The sequence below is a fragment of the Saccopteryx leptura genome, chromosome X (genome assembly GCF_036850995.1).
Source record: "Saccopteryx leptura isolate mSacLep1 chromosome X, mSacLep1_pri_phased_curated, whole genome shotgun sequence".
Lineage (NCBI taxonomy): Eukaryota > Metazoa > Chordata > Mammalia > Chiroptera > Emballonuridae > Saccopteryx > Saccopteryx leptura.
In genome coordinates, this window is record NC_089516.1 from 29,103,816 (window position 1) to 29,121,347 (window position 17,532).

General features: G+C 39.4%; 1 protein-coding gene across 1 annotated transcript in view; it reads left to right on the forward strand.

Moving 5' to 3' along the window:
- Positions 1 to 17,532, forward strand: part of CFAP47 (cilia and flagella associated protein 47) — a 390,193-nt gene that overhangs the window by 21,418 nt on the left and 351,243 nt on the right. The window contains exons 4-9 of the mRNA XM_066357757.1: positions 4,684 to 4,822; positions 6,987 to 7,212; positions 8,306 to 8,466; positions 10,637 to 10,764; positions 14,575 to 14,810; positions 15,753 to 15,938. Coding sequence (XP_066213854.1) covers positions 4,684 to 4,822; positions 6,987 to 7,212; positions 8,306 to 8,466; positions 10,637 to 10,764; positions 14,575 to 14,810; positions 15,753 to 15,938 — 1,076 coding nt within the window. The remainder of the gene's footprint in view (positions 1 to 4,683; positions 4,823 to 6,986; positions 7,213 to 8,305; positions 8,467 to 10,636; positions 10,765 to 14,574; positions 14,811 to 15,752; positions 15,939 to 17,532) is intronic.

The following is a 17,532-nucleotide window of genomic DNA, read 5'->3' on the forward strand; positions in this document are numbered from 1 at the left end:
CTCTCTTTTTTTTCTCTCTCTCTTCCTTTCCCGCAGTCATAGCTTAATTGGTTTGAGGGTATCAGCCCTGGGTGCTGAGGATGGAGCCTCTGCCTCAGGTGCTAAAAATAGCTCGGTTGTGAGCATGGCCCCAGATGGGCAGAGCATCAGCCCTAGATGGGGGTTGCCGGGTGAATCCCAGTCCAAATGAGTGTGGAAGTCTGTCTCTCTATCTCCCCTCCTCTCACTTGAAAAAGAAGAAAAAAAAAAACCCATACAAGTTTGTGCAAAAAACCCTTCATTTCAGGTACAGCTGTGGGCATTCTCACATCCTATGTGTTCTCCTAAGTCTTATCAGTGGACAAGTCCACGTGTTTATTTTACATGGATTATTAACAGCATTTGACACAGTTGGCCACTTTCATGTTCTTGAAAAAACAAACAAACAAATTTTGGCTCCTATAACCCCTGACTGTCCTGTATAATAGCTCAGGTCCTGGTGTGAGGTCTTCCAGGGCCCAAACCTTGGTTACAGCATTCATTGGCTGGGGAGCCCTAGGCAAGGAGTTTACACTTCCTGAACATGCACTGCCTCACTTGTACATTAGAGAAACAGTGCCTGCCCTTTACAATTGTGGTGCTGATGAATAAAGCTTAGCATACTCTCGGACATATATGAAGTCTTCAATAAATATTCACTCTTTTTTTGTGACAGAGACAGAGAGAGTCAGAGAGAGAAACAGATAGAGACAGACAGACAGGATGGGAGAGATGAGAAGCATCAATTCTTCATTGCAGCACCTTAGTTGTTCATTGATTGCTTTCTCATATGTGCCTTGACCGGAGGGCTACAGCAGACCGAGGGACCCCTTGCTCACGCCAGCGACCTTGGGCTCAAGCTGGTGAGCCTTTGCTCAAACCAGATGAGCCTCTGCTCAAGCTGGCGACCTCAGAGTCTCGAACCTGGTTCCTCTGCATCCCAGTCCAATGCTCTATCCACTGCGCCACCGTCTGGTCAGGCAATAAATATTCACTCTTGATGTTAGAATTATTCTTTTTCTACTGCCTCCCTCCTCTTCAATTCTCTTTTTTTTTAATTTAATTTTTTAAATTTTATTTATTCATTTTAGAGAGGAGAGAGAGAGAAGGAGAGAGAGAGAGAGAGAGAAAGAGAGAGAGAGAGAGAGAGAGAGAGAGAGAGAGACGGGGGGAGGAGCTGGAGGCATCAACTGCCATATGTGCCTTGACCAGGCAAGCCCAGGGTTTTGAACCGGCGACCTCAGCACTTCCAGGTTGACGCTTTATCCACTGCGCCACCACAGGTCAGGCTCTTCAATTCTCTTTTGTACCATTCTTTTGGTACATTAAATTTGAGTGTTCCTTAGAATTTATCACGAACCCTCGGGTTTCCTAGGCCAACATGTTTGTCCTAGACAATCACTTCCATTCCTGTCACTTCTCTGAAGTCTGTACAATACTTTGTGTTTCCTTCAGGTTTCTCAGACTTAACATGTCTAAAACTAAACTTCTCAGCTTCTTCCCAAAACTTGTCCTTTTTTCTTTTTCATTGAATGTCACCACCATGTATTTGGGAAAGTCAGAAACTTGGCAAAATCTTTGAGACCTCTCTTTTCTTCACTTTCTACCCTGGTCAATTATTAAATCCTTTTTTCTTTTTCATTGAATGTCACCACCATGTATATGGGAAAGTCAGAAACTTGGCAAAATCTTTGAGACCTCTCTTTTCTTCACTTTCTACACTGGTCAATTATTAAATCCTGTTTATTTACTTCCTGATTATGTTAATAATTCTACTTTTACTGAGTCCCGTTGCTACTTCTCTGTAGCAGGCCATCATCTTCTCTTACCTGGTAATTACACCAACCTAAAGCATTTCTCTGAAGTCTCCTTGTATCTCCAGTTCATTCTCCACAATTAGCCAGTGCCTTATCTGAAAAGCAATGAAAATTTGATGACAAAATTTCATCTGTAATGTTCTTCCTTCAGTGATATTCTTCTCTTAGGATGATATCCTTGTTCCTGTTGATAGCAATTAAAACACAACAGTCACATATTTCATAATTACTAATGGTATAGTTATATATGACATAGTAGTGTTTATGTACCTACTGTTGAAATATATTTGGAAGACTGAACAATTTTATTTTGGTTTTAGGGTTGTTCCTGAATAGGCTTTTGAATCATTACTGAAACACTTGTCAAATAATTGTACATTGAAGTGGTTACAATATAGAAACTATTACACTGACTCAGCCTTAACTGAACTCATGTAGTTCTCTTTTTCTGAAGAACTGAGTCAATAATAACTTACTTATTTGAAATGGGAATAATTGTACAAATGTTTATTTATTTATTGTTTTCTTTTTCTTTTCCAAGAGAAGATGATGGCCTGCTAAAGAGAAGTAGCAATGGGACTCAGTAAAAGTAGAATTATTAACATAATCAGGAAGTAAATAAACAGGATTTAATAATTGACCAGTGTAGAAAGTGAAGAAAAGAGAGGTCTCAAAGATTTTGCCAATAGACCCCTGCATGTGTCCCGACCAGGATCCGTGTGGCAACCCCCATCTGGGGCCAATGCTTTGCCCATCTAGGGCCATGCTTGTAACCAAGCTATTTTTAGTGCCTGAGGTGGAGGCTCCATGGAGGAACCATCCTCAGTGCCCCAGCCAATGTGCTCAAACCAATCTAGCCATGGTTGTGGGTGGGGAAGAGAGAGAGAGAAAGAAGGAGGAGGGCTAATGGAAAAGCTGGAGAAGCAGATGGTCTCTTCTCCTGTGTGTCCTGACCAGGAATTGAACCTGGGACATCCACAAGCTGGGTCGATGCTCTACCACTGAGCAAACCGGCCAGAGCTATTTTTGTTTATTTTATAATAGAAAATAAACCTTAAATATTACACCATCAACACTTCCCTAAAATGATTGCATTAACATGTTTTGCCAGTGTGGATTTGCCTTTTCCATCAGCTCATATTTTTACTTAACAAATTTTTGTCTTTTATATTTTCAGTACTTTTATCATGCTGATGTTAAATGAATAATTTTGGAAAATATCATCAAATATAATTTAAAACCGGTGAATTGAAAATTTGCAAAGTTGTTTATGTTAGCAGTATGCTCATTTGTGTTAATATTGTAGAGTGATATTTACAAAACTTGTGACTGGGCATATTTTGAGCATAGCTTTGTGCTAGGTACTGTGGGGGGTGCCAGAACCACAGAGATGAAAGGTAGCATCTGATCTCAAGGATTGTGTGCTCTAACGGAGGCACCAAACATAACCATAAATTATGATAGAAATCATGTCTCCTTTCAGAGGAATAAATTTTTGTAGCCTCCTTCTCATATACTATTTGATTCTAGAAATTCATTCCTCTTGCCCTTTCCTTGTGTGAACGGCATTCCTTCATATATAGAGAAGTGGCAGTGGCCATGAGTCCTATGGTCAGAAACATCCAGGTGAAAATCCCACCTGAATTATTTAGTTACTAGCTATAGTAGTCAAATATTGCCATGTAACAAACCACCCCACAATACTATATCTTGAAAAGGCAATTATTTTATAACTTGTATGCAGATTGGCTGGAACCTGACTGATCTAAACTGAGCTCAATCGATTCCCGGCCAGGGCACACAGGAGAAGCGCCCATTTGCTTCTCCACCCCTCCGCCGTGCTTTCCTCTCTGTCTCTCTCTTCCCCTCCCGCAGCTAAGGCTCCATTGGAGCAAAGATGGCCCGGGCGCTGGGGATGGCTCTGTGGCCTCTGCCTCAGGCGTTAGAGTGGCTCTGGTCGCAACATGGCGACGCCCCGGAGGGGCAAAGCATCGCCCCCTGGTGGGCAGAGTGTCGCCCCCTGGTGGGCGTGCCGGGTGGATCCCGGTCGGGCGCATGCGGGAGTCTGTCTGACTGTCTCTCCCTGTTTCCAGCTTCAGAAAAATGAAAAAATAAATAAATAAAAAAAAAAATAAACTGAGCTCAGGTTGGTGGCTCTGCTTCAATCTGAGATACCTGGGGCTATTCTGTTACTCACTGCAGGTCTATGCTTCAGCTGTGTGACTATGCACCGTATTTGCTCATTCTGGGGCACAGGCCAAAGGGATGGCAGGTACTGAAGGGAAACATTTTTCATAGTAGAAGTACAAGGAAACATCTGGGGTTAGAGCTGACATTGTCACTTCTAGCTAGATGCTATTGGCCAAAGAAAATCACGTGATCAAGGGATAGGAAAACATACTTTGTCCATTTTAGGGTAACGGTAAGGATACAGAGAAGGGTGAAGAATTGGGATCAACCATTTAATCTATCACAATATCTGTGTATCTTTGAACAAAGTCATTCAACCTTTCTAAGTTTTTATCTCCTTATTCATCAATGGAGGTAATGATTGAAACTATATCATATAATCATTATGAAGATTAAAAAGGATACCATATACAAAGCTCTTAGCATAAATATCTGAACACAGTATGTAGACAATATGTTTTAGCTATTGGTGAGGATTGAATCCTAACACTAGGCTCAAATATCTTTGGTGACTCAAGACTGAGACATACAATCATAGCTATAAGTGTTGGTTCTCAATAGACCTTATACTCTGTAATATTTGTCTCTCTCCTACTAAGAATGTGAATGTAATATTGTAAGGATCCAGATGTAAACCAACTGTTCTTGTTCTCCTTAGGTACATTTAAAACAGACTACCAGGGCCAATTACCCATTGCCATTTTCCCATCTTCTGGAATTGTAAATCCTAGGTCATCAACAATTGTTCAAGTAGATTTCTGTGCAGATGAGCCCAGGGTTGTAAATGAAGTGGCAAAGTGAGTATGTGCTATTGTTTTTAATTCTAATATGTTACTTAATACTCTCTTGCTTTTCTGTTTCACTCATCAGATATGCCTATTGTCTTTAAATGTAGATTAGCTTCTTGTTCTTTTAGTCAGCATTAATTCATTGAGTCTGTAATGTTTGCTAAGCACCAGGGATTCAAAAATGGGAAGAACCAGAGGATGGCATATGGTTATACATAACAGAAGCTCCTAGTTTGGATTTTGTGGGGGTAAGGGAATGGATCAAGCAAGGGCTCCACTAAAGAGGTGATAGTTGAACCAAACACTTATTGGTGAGTATGAATTAGCCAGACACAGAGCAGTGTTGTAGTGGTGATTTAGGCTGTGTATGTGTGTGTGTGTGTGTGTGTGTGTGTGTGTGTGTGTGTGTGTGTTTGTAGGGGAGGTGGGTATTGGTAATAGGAGTGGGTTAGAAGAGTGATTCCATGCAGAGCAAATAGAAGACTTGAACTCCAAGAGGTGAATAAATAATGTCACACACTGAGATCTGAGGAATGTAGAGGCAAAAAGATAGAGCTAAGGAGTGATATGGTATTAGACCAGGAAAACAGAATGTGCCTCACAGCACAGTGTTATTTAATTCTGAATGTCTCAGTTGTTTTGTGGGATATGCCATCACTATAGTGGGGTACCGCCACTATTAAAGCAATGAAATGGAAAATATCAGAATGCAGTTTGCCTAGTAAGGGCAAATGTTGCTTTATAAAACTTTGTGTGTTTGTCTGTGCTTCCTACATTGTGATGTAAAAGATATTTCTTACTGAAAGTCACAGCCACAAAAAAAAATTGTTTGAGAAACAGTTGTGAGTCCTGATAGGATCATAGGTTTTCTTGTGAAGGCTGTTGAATCTCAGGAAGGTTTTAAGATGGGCATGTCTAAATCAGTTTGCATTTTAGAAAGGTTATACTAATAGCAGTGTCCAAAACAAATTAGGGAGTACAGATGTGGAATGGGTAGCCTGACTAGAATAATCTGTAAAAAGAAAGCAAAAGAGAAATGATAAAGGCATCAGCTAAGGTACAAATTGGGAGTATGGAGAGAATTCTGCAGATTAGAGATGAGAGTTTATGAAGGTAGATTTCACTAGATTTAGTGACCAGTTATATAGAAAGGGAAGGTATGAGAAGGAACAGGTCTGTGGGAGAAGATCTGAGTTCAATTTCGAAATGTTGGAGTTGGTTTGCTTTGCAGAATATTCTGGGGTCTCTGAAATTTACTTATCTCGAGTCCCAGAAAAAGGTTTGGTTTAGTTATATTGACTTGAGGTTGTCCTTAAAGCAAGAAGTGTTGAAAATAACTTTGAGGAAGGTAGAGTATGAAAGAACAGGAGATACATACCATTAGTCATGGAGTTTAGAAAATATCCCAGAGGACTGAGTAGAGTCTGAATGAATAAGTTAGAGGAAAACCAGGATAACTTGGTATCAGGGAAGCTAAGGGAGGAGAAATGTCCCAAGAGATGGTATTAACCATGTCTACTGTGACAGAGATAGAACATCAGATAAGGATTTCAGTTGTGCAGTGGTCATTTGTTTGTGGTATCTGATGGGACAAGATTCAAAAGGATTGTATTTAGACCAGAGAAGGATAAATTTGGGGCGGGGGGCCAGTTTCAAAAGGGATTCAAATTAGTTTGGGAAGTGAAGTTTTATGGGGGGTATATTCATTAGAGCAAAGAATGCAATTTTGCTGAGATCCTTGATTTTGTAGGTAATTGGATAATTAGGATTTGGATGATCTCATATTCCCAGTTTGTGCTAGTTGGCTGTTGTACTTAGGGGAGTAAGATGAGTTAGAAAAGAATCTCTGAATTCTAGAACTAGAGGTGAGCATATAAATGACCCCATCTAATTCTACAATTTACAAAATGATTGGTGATATGGACATTACCAATAAGTTCTATCTGAAAGCAAGAGATAATGAATTAGGTTGCACATTTGCCATTCTATTGTGCAGATTCATATAGAGAACATGGCAGTCTCTGGCCTATATGTGAAAGGATCTGCTCTTAAGCCTTTTAATTTTAAATATAATGTGATTTTATAAAAGTTCTATTTACATAAATATTTAAGAGAAAAAGAAAGTATACAGAATTGTAATGAAAATATGTATGTATAATGCATTATCTTTTAGAGTGAGTTTGGAAGGCCGTCCAATCAAATACTTGAAGATCAAAGTTTCTGTGGTTGAACAGATTCTTGAATTGTTAAACATGACTGATGATAAAAAGGTGGAATGCATACGTTTTGGTTCTGCTTACTTTGGAACATCCAAGTTTGAATATGCACTTCTGTACAATAATAGCCCAGCACCTATAAATTGGGTGGCCATAATACAAAACGATGCATTTGGAGAATCGGTAAGTAAATGGTGCAGTGGAACATCAGGTACAATGTTTTGAAACAGATCATTTTGAACATGCTAATAAACAAAGAGCTGTTTTTTTGTTTGTTTGTTTGTTTGTTTTTAAGCAAGGAAAGGTTTATTGATTTAGAAGGCCTAGCTTGAGAAGATGGGAAAACTAATTCTCAAATTCATCTTCCTAACAAGCTGTTTAATTATTTTAACTATGTTCTAACATGCAGGTAGATTTCATTTCATGTGTCTCTAAGGGTAACCTGAAAAAGTTAAGTACATTAAACTAACATTGATAGTAATATGTTTGAAGTAAATCAGACAAGTGTTTCTTGTAAATCATTGGCTAATTGTGGGGGTTTCTGCTCCCATCAGTTTTTTTTAAAAGTTCTTTACTTTTTATGATGTACTTTGATCAAATTTATGTACCATATTTTCTCATTTATAAGACGTACCTTTAAAAAATATTTTGGGGCCTGACCTGTGGTGGTGCAGTGGGATAAAGCGTCGACCTGGAAATGCTGAGGTCGCCGGTTCGAAACCCTGGCTTGCCTGGTCAAGGCACATATGGGAGTTGATGCTTCAAGCTCCTCCCCCTTCTCTCTCTCTCTCTCACTCTCTCTCTCCCTCTCCTCTCTAAAATTAATAAATTAAAAAAAAATTTGGGGTCTAAAAACTGGGTGCGTCTTATACAGCAGTTGTACAGATTTTTACTTGCATTTCCCACTTTTTCATGCTTGTTTTTGCACTCATTGTTGAAGACAGTGATTCATTATCAGATACAGATGAGGACAAGCTAATGGATGGGAGTTCTGACCGTGATGAAGAGTTGTATTAATTTTATGATGAATAAAACTTGAGTTCAATACCTTTATGTAATACATTTTTTTTTCAAATTTTGGGTCCCAAAATTAAAGTGCGTCTTATACATGGGATCGTCTTATACATGGGGAAATACAGTATGTTATTTTAAAGACAAAATATTGTCAGTCTTCTAGATGCTGAAATTTCTGTAATTATAATTATTTTATGACCTAAAATATTTTTTAGTTTGCATTTTGCCTTAACACTCTTTTATTTTTGATTCCATTCTATAGGGTACAAATATCCACCAAAGAACTGATGTGGCCATAAATAATCTTACTTACTTCAGAAAAATAAAGGACATAGATATTACTACTTTTATCTCTTGTGTTCCTAATGAAGGGAGGTTACTACCTTATGAGAAGATTAAAATTACATTTTGTTTCAGCCCAAAGTAAGTAAAAATTAATTCAATTGTGATGTTACTTATTAACAGAAAGTATATTAACCACACATTCAACAGACTGACTTCAATGTTAAAACTTGTCAGAGGGCACAAATTGGATTTTTCTTATTATGGTTTTAAGTATTTTTAACATGCTCAATATTATCTCTAATATTTTAAAATGTGGTCATAAATACTTTATGTTAAATAAAAAGTCTCTATAGATCTGCTAGAAATGGAGGTTTTGGGTTTTCTTGGATTGTGATTCCAAACCAATCTGTACAACCAAGACCTTGTCATCTCTGCATGAATAGTCAGGTACGGCCAGCACGTTCTAGGTGCCTCCAAAGAGGATGCAGAGCTCCTGCCAGGGCAGACGCTTGCCTACTATTATGACTAGTAAGCCTACAGTAGTTGCTAGGATCAACCACAGTTGGTTGCTGAAATTCATACAGACTTTGAGGACTAATGGATATTTTTCACAATTCTGGCTCCATGATTTGGTTATTTAGTTTGAAAATATCTTTGGAAATGCTGTTGTAAATATATAGTAGCAATTTCAGCAATACTTGAAGAGGTTGCAATTTGTGGCAATCACCCTTCTAGTTGTAAATATGTTTACCCTTAATTGTGAGAAGGCAATGAATGGTTAATGTTCTTCTTTCTGAGGCTGTAGCATCCTTGGTGATACCAATTGCTAAAAACTGAGTTGGGTCAAGGAGGGAAATGCATCAAGTAATTGTTCTCTTTGTACAATCTATACTTGCCTTATTTATCATACTTTCATACACAAAATTTCTATGGTGAATCTGTAAGATTCTGTTTATTACACAATTTCTGAAATTCTTTTTTTTGGTGACAGAGAAAGAGAGAGACACAGAGAGAGGGACAGATAAGGACAGATAGACAAGAAGGGAGAGAGATGAGAAGCATCAGTTCTTAGTTGCGGCGCCATAGTTGTTCACTAATTGCTTTCTCATTTGTGCCTTGACGGGGGGGGGGTGGGCTACAGCAGACCAAGTGACCCCTTGCTCAAGCCAGCGACCCTGGGCTCAAGCTGGTGAGCTTTTGCTCAAACCAGATGAGCCCGTGCTCAAGCCTTTAACCTCGGGTTTTCGAACCTGGGTCCTCTGCATCCCATTCTGACACTCTATCCACTGCACCACTGCCTGGTCAGGCTGAAATTCTGAGTACATATTATTTTTCATGGCAGCATGGTAATGTCGAGTGACTAGCATAAACACATACATATGAGCATGATTTTAAATCTTAGTTACACGTTTTCTCAACATTCTCTTTGCATTCTTATGTAGTATTTCACATCAACTTTTATGTATGTATTTGAGTATCCTCTGAAAAAAAAGCCGACTTTCAGTTAAGTCAAGTTAGGATTGCTAATGCGCAGGCCTGTGATGTAACCCTCTTCTTTCCATCTTTCCTTGCCTTTTCTCCAAATATTGTTCTCCGAATTCTTTGCTCTCCTTTAACAAGAGTATGGTGAGCAATATATGCTTACTCTATGGGAGGAACAGTTATGTATCAGAAGTTTGCAATTATACCCTGGGATAGGAAGGATTATTTTAGAGAATCTAACAGAGGCCTTAGTCAGCAATGAACTCTGCATTGAAAGAAAAGCATTGGAGAAAGTGTCATTGGAGCTGGCCCTGATGACTTTTTTTGTGTGTGACAGGGACAGGGAGAAACAGAGAGAGGGAGACAGATAGGGACAGACAGACAGGAAGAAAGAGTGAGAAGCAGATGGAGCTGGCTTGGACCCCTTACTCAAGCCAGCAACCTTGGGCTCAAGCTGGTGAGGCTTGCTCAAACCAGATAAGCCTGAACTCAAGCTGGCGACCTCGGGGTCTTGAATATGGGTCCTCTGCGTCCCAGTCTGTTGCTCTATCCTCTGCGCCACCGCCTGGTCAGGCAATGACTTAATGTTTTTAAGTTGTCTTGCAAATGCTGTCATAAACTAATTTTTTGGATATTTACATTTTTGTGACCTTCTTTTGGCAAGTCTCTGTCTTCACAGTAATATTGGAAAATGGATCAAAGTCATGTTTTTATTCCTGAACTTTCATCTGTTTGCATAGATTTAAAGATTCTCTAGATATTCCCTTGAGAGGTAACAAAGTATATTATCTTCACTTTAAAAATAACTAATTATAATTTTTTACAGGCTAATTGTTGAGGGTAAAAAGGATGATGATCCTTCACACAGGCAAGACTATGCTGTCTTTCTGAGATTTGACTCTGTAGGAAGTAAGGATGGGTTTCTGAGAGATGATAACAGTAAAACCGTCAAAAGTAAGTATGAAATGAATGTAATCATCAAACGTATTGCAGTTTAAATTACTTAAAGTTTGTACATCACTATTTGTAGAGTCAATGTAATAACAATATGTAATTACAGACATAATCAAGAGATCTTAAAGTGTCTTCTGTGACATGTAAAGGAATAAAATGACATTAGATAAGCATAATGTTCTAGATAGAGTAGTGATTTTCAACCGGTGTGCCGCAAGAATTGTTAAAACATGCAATGCCTGACTATATAGTCAAGGGCACTAACCTCTTTGCTCTTAGATTGTAAAATTTTTAAAAAATGACAATAGTTAATACAACAATAGCAGTCTTGTGTGAATGAATCAAAATTACACCTATTTTTTTTGAGATCGGCAAAAAATATTTGTTATTGTACTGCAGAAATTTTGTACTTAGTTTATGTGTGCCATTAGATGAAAAAGGTTGAAAATTGTTGATCCTTAAGGAATAAAAACCAAAACCAAAAACCAACCTGGCTTCTTTTCCTATATAATCCTAAGTTTTCTCTTAGAGATTGATATGGGAACAAATGACCCATTCCATCTCTACAGTTTCTCAGTTCACAGAATCCATATACAGTAACAGTCCAAGAATAATACCTAGAGCTTTGGTAAATAGGGCACAATATCCTATTATTGGATATTGATAAATGCATATGCTTTGCAGGCCACATGTAAAGATGCATGGGGCATTTACATTCCCAGGTAATATTGGGTGTGCTGCAGTGAGCAAAATGGAACAAGACTTGGCAGTTAGCTTAACAAGATAAATCAAAGATAAAAATAAAGGCCTGACCAGGCAGTGGCATGGTGGATAGAACATTTGACGGGGACGCGGAGGAACCCTGAGATTGGCAGCGTGAGTGCGGGCTCATCTTGTTTGAGCAAGGCTCACCAGTTTGAGCCCAAAGTCGCTCGCTTGAGCAAGGGGTCACTCGGTCTCGGTCTGCTGTAGCCCCCATCAAGGCACATATGAGAAAGCAATCAATTAACAACTAAAGTGCTGCAACGAAGAATTGATGCTTCTCATCTCTTTCCCTTCTTGTCTGTCTGTCCTTATCTGTCCCTCTCTCTGTCTTTCACACACATGTGCACACGCATGCACGCATACAAACATACACAGAAAGATAAAATAAAGATGTAAGCAGGTGAGAGATCAAATCCAGAAAGATGAATCATGGGAATTCAAGAGTCTAAAAAATTAGCGTGTTAGTACAGTGCAGTGATATATATTACTGAGCAGGGTTGAACTGTGCTCTTAGGACAGAAATTGATTGTTCTGTTACTATTTATGACATAGTTTGTTATAACCCCGTCTCATGATCATTGATAAAATATTTGTCCGAGGATAGCAAGTTAATCTCATTTTGAATGGCTAGAGATGGTGATGCTAAATTTGCACTTACTAGGACTTGTTACTAAGAGCATCAGTGCAGAAATATAAACCCTTTTAGATTCTAATTACATTGCTATCTCTGCAAATCTTTTCTTTCACCCAATTAGAACATACAATTAGTTCTACCTTTCTTTCTGTTATCTCCAAAAGTTCATGTTTCTTCTATTACCCAATTTATATTCCATTTTCCCTTACTTTAGTCATTTTTCTCAATGTACAGTTAAATATTTTGGTCCATCTCCCATAGTGACTGAATGGAAAAATCTGTAATTTCATCCTACACTTTGTCTGCACCTGGGGAGCTAATTGTAATGGAGAAAAACACAAAAGCATCCTGTGATGTCTCATTTTTTTAATCTACAATCACTAACTCCAAATGGGTCCTTAAAGCTGTTTGCCATTCCTGCTGCATTCCTCCATTCAGTCACATTCTTACAATATGTGATTAATATCACAAACTTTCTCTTTTCACTTCAAACCTTCAATACTTCCTCCTTCATCTTTCCTCTAAACTTGTAAATACATTAAGTGACCTAGTAGACATTTTCATTTGGATGTCTATGAGGCATCTCAAACTTAACATGTCCAAAAAAGAATGCCTGGCTTCCTCATAACCTGTCCCTCCTGAATTCTTTTCTGTCTCAAAGAGTGGCAGTTTCATCACTTCAGTTGCTTAGCATTATTATTGATCATGTGTTTAATTTCATATTCTACATCCAATCAATCAGCAAATTTTGTTGACTCTACCCTCAAAAATATATCAAATCTGACCATTTCTCACCATCCTTCTTCTTCTCTTACCTGCACATATTTGGTTCCTTAGGATTTTTGAAACATGTCAAGTGAATTCCTACCTCAGAGTCTTTGTTTTTGCTATTCTATCTCAAATGAACTTCTACTAGATTTTCACATGATTTTCTTGCAGTCTCTATATTTTTACCCAAATGTTTCCCTATCAGACATTCCTTTTTGGATTCACCCATATAAAATGGCAGCCATAAGACGATATGCTCAGTCTATTCCAGGTAGGGGAGGAAAAATAATTTTCCTACTATTCTTATAAGTTCTTGTTTGGGACCCACCCCCATAACAAAAGACAGATAGGAGAAAACTAACAGAATTTTAATAAAATGTGTATTTCTAAGCATGGAAATTCATGGGAGATATCCAGGAAAACTAACTCTTTGTAATGCCCAAGCCACCACCTTAAATACCATCTCTAGCTAATGACAAAAGATGTTGGGGATAGAGAGCCAATTATGGGAGGTTTTCAGGCAGAGCACAGTAAGAAAGGTTAAGGTTGTTATGCAGATTTAAGTCTCTGTCTTCTGCACCCATAAGTGATCCTCTAAGTACACAGAGAAAGACCCTTACAAATGGATATTTGCCTTATAAATGTAAATGTCTCTTACAAATGATAACTGCTACTAGGTTTTCAGAGCTTTTACTGGGTCTACTGTTTCTAAAAATAACCCTCATGCCAAAGAGCCATATTTGGGTATGACAAATTCTGCTCCCCTTCACCCTAAGTTACCTTTCCCCACAACAATTATTATCTCTGAAATGCTATATATTTACTAATTTACTGTCAATGTCACTGTAAGGCCAATGGCGCTGCTGTCGTGGCCAAGCAGGTTCCCATTCGATTCGGGCAGATGGTAAAGAAACAGTGGAGCGAAAAAATCATGGGATATTCCATTTATTAAAGTCTCACACTGGCAGACAAGCAGACAGGCAGGGAAGACTGCTTCCCTCTCATTCAGAGCTACCAAAGCCCTGATGCATTCTCTGGTTCCACCACCCAGAGAATCTTCTCAGGTTCCTCCTGGAATCCAAGGCCCCACCAGTCTCAGTGGAGCTCCCAAAGTCCCCTCAGCACTCTTTCTTCTCTCTGCAAAACTAGTTTCTTTTTCATCACTCTGCATTCTCTCCCCTCTACCTCCAAAACTGCCTGGGCCCACAAAGACCCCTCCTCTAGCAAACATTAGCAAAACAATGACCCCTCCCAAGCAGGAATGCAATCTGCAATTTGCAACCAACTGCCCTGCTCTAAGGGTAAGCACACACCTGGCAGCCCAGCACCATTTTTTAACAATAAAAGTGAGCAAACTAAAAAAAAAATACAAACTTTACAAACTCATTTGCCCAACAGTCACCTCACTAAAATGTAAAGTCCATAAGAGCAGGAATGTTTCTATTTTATTCAGTTTTGTTTTCCCCAAGTCCTAGAAGAGTACTTGGCACAGAGAAGGAACTCAACTGTTTTTGTTGACTGAAAGATTGAATGAGCCACCCATATCTCATGAGGTTTTTCAGGTGACACTTTTTGAACTAAGCAAATATATTTTGGATTCCCAAAACATCTTTTATGTTAAAATCCTACTATTGTTTTTACAGATGATCAATTTGAGAAGTTTGAATTAGCACTGACGGGCTCAGGATTCCCCGTTGTATTGCAGTTTGATTTAGGAAACATTCTTCATTTTCCACCCTGTAACATCGGCCAAAGTTCAAAAATAACATTTTATATGGAAAATCGATCCAAAGTCCTTCCTGTCACATACCACTATAAAAAAACTGCAAATTTTAAAGTTGAGCCTGAAAGGGGCAAAGTTGATGCAGGATGTATGCAGGTAAGATAATTATTCTATGCTTCCACATACTTCAAATATTTTAAGGTTTGCAAAAATGCCTTGTAGAGTTTAAAACCTACATTTGTTGCACCAATGTTTATAAATTATATCTCTTCTGTGGCCTAGTTATGAATCCTTTAGTATTGGCCCTCACATAGTGTCCATAATTATTTGTTAAGTGCCTTTCATGTGCCCAGTAAAGCATTTGACATTACAGGAAATATAAATAAGTGCAAAAAGTAGTTCCAGCTTCTATTTTTTTTTTTTCTGAGAGAGTATTTATTTATCAAGTACTCAAGAGGCTGGCCCCTAAATCTTAATGTTCAGCACGGAGTCTCCGCACTTCCTATTGTGGGTGGGTGCAGGAACGGGTCCTGCAGCCCTGGCCTAGGCAGTGGAATAACTTTGGGCCAGCAGCTGCCAATAGCTGCAAAAGGTGGAAAGGGGGGTGGTACCCAGGCACATATCCGAAGCCCAGAGATATTAAGGGGAGTCAAAATTCTTTGGGTCCCGCTGCCAAAATGAAGGTTGGCTAAGCCAGAGTATATACATGTGGCACAACTGGAGGTCCATTGCCCTGTAGCGAGGTGTCCACCCTCCATGCCAGCTAACCCAAGACAGGAGAGAGGGGATGTGGCAGTTTTGCCTTTGAGCGGCCTAGACCATGCCTCCTGTGAAGTAAGCTGTTAAGGGTCAAAGCAAGCACCATAGTCTGAGTACAAGTACTTGCTAAAGGGGTGAGTTTCTGAGCCTTTTGCGTGTCTCCTATCCCCCCCCCCACACACACACAAACACCTCCTTAGCTCTTCAGAGGCTGATATGGAAGGCATCCTGTAGCCACTAGTCACGGCCATTGTGTGTCTGGGATACAGTGAGGGGTGGCGGGTCCAGGGGCAGGCTCAGGTGCTTTTAGTCCTGGATTCTCACCTATGTTCCCCACAGACGCCTGCAACTGCCCCACCACCTACTTGCGGGGCAGGGCTTGCGATCCCGCGTGAACAGGGCCTGTGTAGCTGGGAGCGGAGTGTGGGCTTCTGGGATATAGGCAGCGTGGCTCTGCGTGCCTCGTCTGCGGCTGCGCAGACTGCGTGCTCGCTCCAGCTCCAGCCAGAAGCGAACATGGCTGTGGTGAGCAGGAGGCTGTGGCCACGTGGTGGTGGTGGTGGTGGTGGGAGCTCCGGACTGACAGCCTGCACTGCCCTGGTGTCTCTACCGAGGGCAGCTTTCCAACCAGAACAGTGGCGTTTCCTCTTTCCCTCATTATTCCACCCGGTAAGAATTTTTTGAATGCCCTAACGCAGTGTAAGAAATACATGAACAAGCAGGGTTTAAGAAGAATTAGAGGCAGATTTAATGGCGGGTGCACCGGGTGCGCGCCCTGGGCCCCGACTTCTGAAGGGCCCTGCAAAACCCCAACTTTACACTTTTTTTTAATGACACCAAGTTTTAAGGAGCCCCAATATTTTTTTCTGCTCCTGGGCCCCAACGAACCTTAATTTGCCGTTGAGAAGAATGCAAAGTAGTCTGTTGAAAAGAAATCTGTAACAAGGTGCTGTAGAAACTCAGAGGGCACTGTGTTGACTTCCAGCCAGGTGGAAAGGTCTCCGTATGGTAGCAGAGGCGGATTAAGGTTGGTTGAGGCTCTGGGCGCAGAAGAAAATATTGGGCTCCTTAAAAAAAAAAGAGAGAGATAGGGAAAATAAAAATACATGTTAACCATATTTTTAAATAAATAAAAAATATTCTGTACTATTAATGTAAAAATTGCACATATGAAACCAAACTTGGTGTCATTAGAAAAAGTGTCAAGTTGGGGTTTTGCTGGGCCCTTCATAATTTGGTGCCCAGGGGCACACCTGGTTTGCCCGCCATTAAATCCACCTCTGTATGGTAGTAACACACGAGCCAGACCTTCAAGATTGAATAGAATTTTCAAATTTGGGACTTAGCTGGCCCTACCCTCCTATTGCTGGTGCGGAGCAGAAAAGTTAAGCACTGAAGCGTATGTGTGAATACCAGGGCACCTTGTGGATGTCAGGGTCTGCTTTTCTGTTTCTCACTACCATACTCAGATAATTCTTTCCCAAATCCTCTAAACTAGTCATTGGCTATGGTCCACATGCTGAATCTGGCCTGTTGCCTTTTCTTTTAGGTAAACTATTATTGGAATATATTCTAGTTTACCTACTGTCTGTGGCTGCTTTTAATTAAGTCCAGTTTTTATAATTTTTATTTTATCTGTTGTGTTTTAGTATCATATCTAGGTAGTCATAGAATATCTAAGGTCATTAAACTTGGTTCCTATGTTTTTCTCTTAAGAATTTTAGCTCACACGTTAAATGTATTACCCATTTTAAGTTATATGGTTTTATTTAGAGATCCAGATTCACTCTTTTACATGTAGATAGATGTCCAGTTACCCTAGAATTTTGGCACATTGATCGAACAGGCAATTGACTGTGAATCTAAAAATTTATTTCTGAACTCACAATTATATTTTACTTGTTTATGTTTATCCTTATGCCAATACTACAATGCACTGATTAGTGTAGTAGTGATTTTTAAAATTTGTAAATGTGAGTCATCAAAGTTTTCTCTTTTTAAGACATATTCTTGACCAAATATCTGGGACCTTTGAAAAATTATATTTTAGAATAAATTTGCCAATTTCTGCCAAAAACCTCTCACAAACAACAACAAAATATCCTCAAACAACAACAAA